The sequence below is a fragment of the Calypte anna genome, chromosome 13 (assembly GCF_003957555.1).
Source record: "Calypte anna isolate BGI_N300 chromosome 13, bCalAnn1_v1.p, whole genome shotgun sequence".
Lineage (NCBI taxonomy): Eukaryota > Metazoa > Chordata > Aves > Apodiformes > Trochilidae > Calypte > Calypte anna.
The window spans coordinates 5896329-5903339 of NC_044259.1; the positions used below are offsets into that span (position 1 = coordinate 5896329).

General features: G+C 38.5%; 1 protein-coding gene across 1 annotated transcript in view; it reads right to left on the bottom strand.

Moving 5' to 3' along the window:
- Positions 1-3318, bottom strand: part of DOCK2 (dedicator of cytokinesis 2) — a 133741-nt gene extending 130423 nt beyond the window's left edge. The window contains exon 1 of the mRNA XM_008498711.2: positions 3131-3318. Within this exon, the coding sequence (XP_008496933.1) occupies positions 3131-3173 (43 nt within the window). The 5' untranslated portion in view covers positions 3174-3318. The remainder of the gene's footprint in view (positions 1-3130) is intronic.
- Positions 3319-7011: the final 3693 nt, after the last annotated feature.

Genomic DNA, 7011 nt, shown 5'->3' on the forward strand with positions numbered 1-7011 from the left:
GAATCCTATCAAATTTGTGTCCCAGTATTCCAAGTCCTAGCTCTCCACTTATATCTTAGAGCAAGTGTCCTATAATGAACACAACATGAACACAATTCTAACCAATTCTAACCACAGGTCAAGAGACTCCTACCAAAGTTCAAGGTGGGTTAGGAACTAACTTACTTTGCAAATCATGCTCAGCAAACAGTAGCTTAATTTTGGTATCTGAGAACATAAAATCTCAGGTAACAACAACAGATTTCTTCACAAGCTGAGCAATGGGGACAGGTTGAGGTTTTAACTGACTTGAGCTGCTTTCCTTCTTAAACACAATAGCGCCATGATAAGAACTAAGAAGTTCTAACATCCCCAACTAGTTATGTGAAATATATGACTTTTTCATAGAAAATAGTAGCCTGATGATTTTTCTTAGAACTTTCTGTGAAGACTTCATTTAACTGTGAATTCTCCTGCACGTGAAAGACTGTGGATAAAGATTCTTTTCTGAGCTTTGTAATTTTATTTCAGTTTGCCTCTGGCACTGAGCTTTACTTCATGAAATCACTGTTTGCCAAGCAGCTAGAGCAGTTTGTTGGGTTCAGGGCCTGCATTTCATAAAGCAAACAACCTGCCCCAAACAAAGCTCTGCGCTTCCTTTACAGCTCCATGTACCCCGATTTCACATAGATGTAAAATAATGTTGAAGTCTTTGGCAGATAAAGTGTGACCAGCCAGTCACAGCCCCTTGCACTTGGGTGAGCATCTACTTTTCTTCAGTTTCAAAGATGTTACCCAGTGCTCTCCTATCCACAACCTATGCTTCAAATCAACATACACCTTTTTCACAACTGGGATTATTTCTTCAAGGTTTATGCAATTTTAAACTATTCTCTTTGCAGCAGGAAATACATATTTAAAACTTGCAAGTAATTAAAAACGAGTTTAACTTTGCCCTCCCTTTCACTCTGACAAAACTACTGCTCATGTCCTGAATGTTTGTATGCAAGTGAGTCTTGCAGTTCTGACCCTCAGTCCCTGAGTTACAGGGCACTGTGTTGACAGCTGCAAACTCCAAGTCTCAGGAATCCTCATCCACAAGATTGAAGAGATATCAGAGTATTCAGTGAAGTGACTAACGTGAGTAATCCAAATGTGTCCTTACCACACTGGCACTTGTAACAATCAGACTTCTTATGCTAACAGATCTTTTTCAGTGATTCTGGTCCCTGGTTCAAACCCAAATAAACCGGACTGACAAGACAATAATTGCACTAAAGTGGGAGAAGTAGTTTCAGAGGGAGTAACTGTGAACATCAGTGAATGCACAGATACCACCCTACACAGAGTACCTACTCATTCTAAATGAATGTCAAGGTTGTTCAAGCTGCCAGTATTTGAAGCACAAAAGCACTGACCCAGCTGTCAGGTTAAAAATCTAGTCTGAGATTTAAAAAACTCCTGATTTTGTGTTGTCTTCATGCCAGTTTAAACAACAGTATTAAAATGCTGCCGTTAGTTGTTGGTTTATATTAGTTGCTTTCTTCTTCTGTACTCAAAAAAGTCTTTATGATAAGAATGATTTTTAATGATTCATTGTAAACTACATGAAATAAGAATTCTTCAGCTACAGCTGTACAAAACTACGTATTCTGAATATTGTATTTCAAGTTGAATATTACTATGAATTGTTCAATAAAATGTGTTGCAGTCTTTCTGAAAACAGTCAAATGACTGGATTATCATGAGTGGAAGAGGTAACACATTTCACATAGTATTTTTTATTGTCTGTGGTTTGCTGTCCCTTTCAAATAACATAAAGAATATTTTGTCATCCTAGTTTTTGGTGCTCACCTTGGCTGTGGAGGTACCAACACACAAAACTTGACTGCAAACAAAGTGTGTCAAACAACTGACACAGATCACACCTGAGGGCCTTTTCAGGGGCCATGTACTGGTCACACCCAGGGGGTTGGTAAGTGCAAAATAAACCAGTAGCCTACATCACACATAAATCAAGTCCAGTTATTTGGCCCCGTAATGTCAAACATTAAAGTGTAAGAGCTGCAAATCTCTGTAATTACATGAAAGTCACCCTGACCCAAAAATGCTCCCCACAAAAAGCTGCTGAATATGCAAGATAAAAATCTGACTAGAATAGAGATGCAGAGACCACATTAAATAAATACAGCGATCATTGTCCAAATCAATAGTTTTCAAAAAAAGTGCAAAAATTAAGTGTTTTGGTTTGTACAACTGAAACAGAATATTTACACCCTATGTTTTGTAACAAACTGCCACCAGAACAGGGTACTTCCATTTCACAATTCTGCCTAGCGCTGCACATGAAAGTTGAACAGGAAAACTATTTCTTTACCTTTCATTAATTCCCTGATGAACAATTTTATTCTGTGAAACCAGTTGGGTGGATTTTGTTTTTAATTCCTATCACAAAAATTTGTCTACTTAGGATGTCTTTTAGAATTTCAGTATTCTAAATTAATAACTGCATTAATAGGTAATGGAAAACAGAAGAGGTACAAGATGAACTGTCTTCTCAGAACCTGCAGTTAACCTCAGCAGCACATGGCTTTCAAGTGATGCAGATTTCTATTTTTAAGGCTTTTTTTTTAAACTAACAAACAAATAACAACAACAACAACAACAAAAAACCACCCCACACAAAACAGCAATTCAGACCTTTATGCAAGTTATCATTCACATTAAAAAAACGTGTTTTGAAAGATTACTTCCCTTCCAAAAAGTATTACTTAAACTCAGGTTTTTTTCTGTAGTGCTACCCTCAAGTGAAAGTCGATCAGAAACAATGTTTGGATTCCCCTTCCCATGCATTTTTTCCCCAAAATTCCAACTTCTACTTCCTATACACACTACATACTCTATCTGTTTCTAAAACACTGCAGAGTGAAAAGCTTCATTACTCTCGAGCTGAAGATTTGAGAGGGGTGGGTGTGTGGCAGGGTGAAAGGATTACTCCCAAGCTGACACTCAGGTACTTTCTTGTTATTCTGTTTCAAAACTTGAGACCACCAGGGTAAAAGCAGAGGGTGTTACCTCCTCATATTAGAGAAAACACCTGCCCACATCCTGTTCAGAAGCTGAGGACAAAACTCACATGGCAGTTACTTACCCACTCCGATCTTCCTGTCTGTCTTGTGCCATCTTGCCATCATACATAAATCCAAGAGACTGGGAAAGGATGCCCAGCACCAGGAAAACCAAGGTTTATAGGATGTGGACTAGAATATAGGAGTGAAACCAACGACCTGTTCCCCAGCTGCTGTCACTGCAGACTCATGAGGAGGCTGAGGCAGCTGCAAGGGTTCTGCAAAATTTGCTGCTGTTCTGGGCTCTGAGCTTCCTTCCTCTTTTCTCAGCTCAAGATATTGTAGCTCAGTGTAATGGGGGAGGGGAATCCCAAACTGGGTTTTTCTGGTGCACGATACTGGCTGTTAACACAACCAAGCAAAAAGGAGAAAAACAGCCCAGTCCTCTTTGCACCAAACTTAACCTTAATTTTAAAACCAAATAAATACAAAAGGAGATGCTCTACAAGATTTACTGCACTGATCTCCTGCTCAGTACAAATCACAAAACAATCCTGTCCTCTGGATGTCACATTGCAACTTCACAATCACTGTTTTATCTGAAGTGCTTAATGGAGCACTGCCACAGCCACTAGGATACTTTTGATAAGACATCTCAGTAACCACCAAGCAGCACAAACTGCTAAGTCTGTGTAATTGCACACAGAATTCTGATACCTGTTACTGTAGAACACACACCTTCATCTTAGTTTACCAAAGATTTGCTTGAACTGACCTGATCTTAACCATGTCTCCATACTAGCTTAGTGACAAGATTTATCAAGTTAATTCCTCCGTAAAATAACATTGAAACTTATGTTTATTAAAAATAGCTAGATTCTGAGAAACTTGGATCATCTCCATCTCCAGACGATCAGCTTCAAAGATTCTTAAAACTTCCTTTTCCTTGGAACATGCAATTGATACTGCTTATCAAAAAAAGATCATTTCATCTTTTACTATGTATTTTGAGTAATAACTCTAATCAGTGATACCCATCTCCCTTACTCCTCTGAATCCCCACTGCAGCAAATCACCCCTTCCCATATACTATTTGGCCCAGCAGTCATGACTTGCATTTATTTTTAGTCTATGCTGCTCTTCCTTGTAATACCGAAGTCCTGAGGAAAACTTCTTTCTAGAACTCATTAAATCTGCTTGACTATGTGGGTCAAAACAACCTACTGGAACCACCATATTTTGAAAACAGTGATCCAAAGACACCACCTCCAAACTGAGATCCAATCTGCAAGACCTTTCTGATGCCCTGAGTCTCACGCATCTCACAGATGTGAATCTGCAAAGAGCACCAGACATACAAATGTACCTGCAATCCAAACACAGCTCCATTGCCAGCCCAATCCCCACCTCTTCCTTACATCCCAATTCAGCACAGATGCCCTGATTTGAAAACTTCTGAAGTCAGTGCTGCTTCCCACCCCCAACTCTCAGTATTGCACCCATCTGCTGCTGCTTCCTTCTCTCACATTTTGACAATCAAGCTTTTGCAACTCATTTGCTACCAGCACCTCCTACACTGCCCTAAGTTCAGAGACAACCTCATCTCTCTTGCCTGAAAAAGCCCCAGCCAACTTTTAACAAGTGGATTGAGATAGAAAGTTTTTTTAAAACACTAAGTGGAAAATGCAACCAGAGAGTAAAGCACTCACAGTAAGTGTAAATTTCGTGTTCCTGCAAACATCATCATGAGTCCAGAAAATAAAGATGATTAGTTACACCATCTATCAGTGTATAATATTACTCCTGGTACTTATTGGTTGTGTAGCTACCATTCCACAGACAAGAGTGGACAGATAATCTTTCATCACCTTCACAAACCTTCTCTCTTCCTTCAGTCTTTTTCCAAGCAAGCCTTTTACAGGCAAATAGAAAATTCCTAACTTTCCCAAAAGCTGAAAACCTTCTTGCCCAGAGAATTCATGAGCACTACTTACCTTCTGGGGGCTGGGGCAGGCTGAGGAAGTAGGCAGAGTTCTTGCTTCCTTTAACATTGCTATCAATTCCAGAAAGCACAAAATGTAAAATGCTGACTATCAAACCATCAGGGTTTCACCAAGATAAAAATATGCATTCCATACAACAGAATTTAATCCAGACACAGCAGCTGCAATTAACTTGCTGTAAAATCTATTGTATGCCAAGATCTGTGAGCATACAGATGTATAAGAACATATTGCATAAAAACTAAGGTAAAAAAAACAAACCAAAAAAACCCCAAAAACCCCACGGGACAAAAAATGCAATTTTCATGACACCCTATGTTACAGCACCAAGAAAATATTCAATTTTAGACATCATCCCCCATGCACTACTTGCAATTCTACAAAAGATTTGTAAGCATGCATTATCTAAGATGATAAAGACTACAAGCTGTAAGTTAACTACAGCAGTACAGGTACAGCAGCAGTTTTGGTGGGCAACAAGAAAACCATAGTAAGTTCTATTCACTTTTGAAATTATGTCCTTGCTTACTGTGTAACAATAGTTTTTATATTTAAAATAATCAGAAATTACATATGCCAAGTAGTTCAACACACGATTCTATTGGCAGACATTCTGCAGTTCAGTGCTCCCACTGTAAGTACATGATGCAGTGGTACAACACTGAGGATTTTCCTCTCCTTGAAACCATTATGTCCTTTTTCTGTGCTACAAACATCTCTGTATTCAATGACAGGAAACAGCTAACTTACCCCATTAGCTCAAAAATGCTTTAACATTCTGTAGCATGAAAAATGTAATTCCTTCAAAGTAGTATTAAAGTTCAGCTATACAGTCAAAGTCAAGACAACAACTTTTCCATGGGTGTTGGCTTCCTGTTATATGACAGAATATCTTCAAATTTAACATACCTTAAAAATTAATGTTAAAGCTCAATTTATGGAAACGTCATTAATACAAGACTAATGTGTTTGTGTAGGTGGCATATTTCTTAGGTTGACTCAATTAGATTCTATGAGACGTGTTCAGACAGATTTGTTCAATAGGAGTAAAAGGCACCAGGCTGTGCCTACATTTAACTATACAGAAGTGGACTGACAATGAGTCCAGGACTGCATTGGGAAGTGAGCAGTCACATCTAGGCAGTTAGGTTGACACATTTTTAGTCACTTTTCAACAATATTGAGGTGAACAACTGACAAAAACCACCCAGGTACAGTCACAGTTGACATTCTCAGCACTACCAAAGTGAAGTGAATAAACACATGGAAACCATTGCCTTAAGACACGAAAATTCAGCAAATTCAAAGGCACACAGTTAATTCCTCTGAAAAGATACCTACAGACACTTATGCAAGAGATTGTGTTCCCTCTCCACAACCCATAAAAAAAAGTATCATTTCTACACAAGGTGATGTAACTCAAGACACTGTACATGCAAGATCCATTTGTACATTATCTACCAGTGGTGGAAAAATGAAAGCCAGCATCACTACTATAGTGCAAACTACCAAATGAAGTTGTGTTTGGACCAAAGCTGGACTGCAGCAGGTAAGACATTGTGTCTACAGCATGTTTACTTTTAGTATCTCTTTATGCTGACTGGTAATTTCTGACATGAGCCTGAAGGTGCATCTGTTAACATACAGAGGGACCTTAAGAGTCAGACTGCAAAGCAGCAAAGTTTACAGCAGATCAAGAAGTCAAATGCAATGGCAGCAAGATTCCTCACCAAGGTGTTTATTTCATAATTGATTTGAAGGAAAAGTCCTAAAGAGCTTTCATCTTAATCTTTTCCTTAGAAAGTGACAAACCTGTTTACTAGAAGAAGCCAAAATGATTGGGTAACAAACCAAATGAAGTAATTTAAACTTGCATAGAAACCTTTAAAAAATAAACAGAACTAGTTTAGATGTTTTCCTCAGACTTATTCTGTGTTGAAGGGTCACCAGAAAGTTAAGAT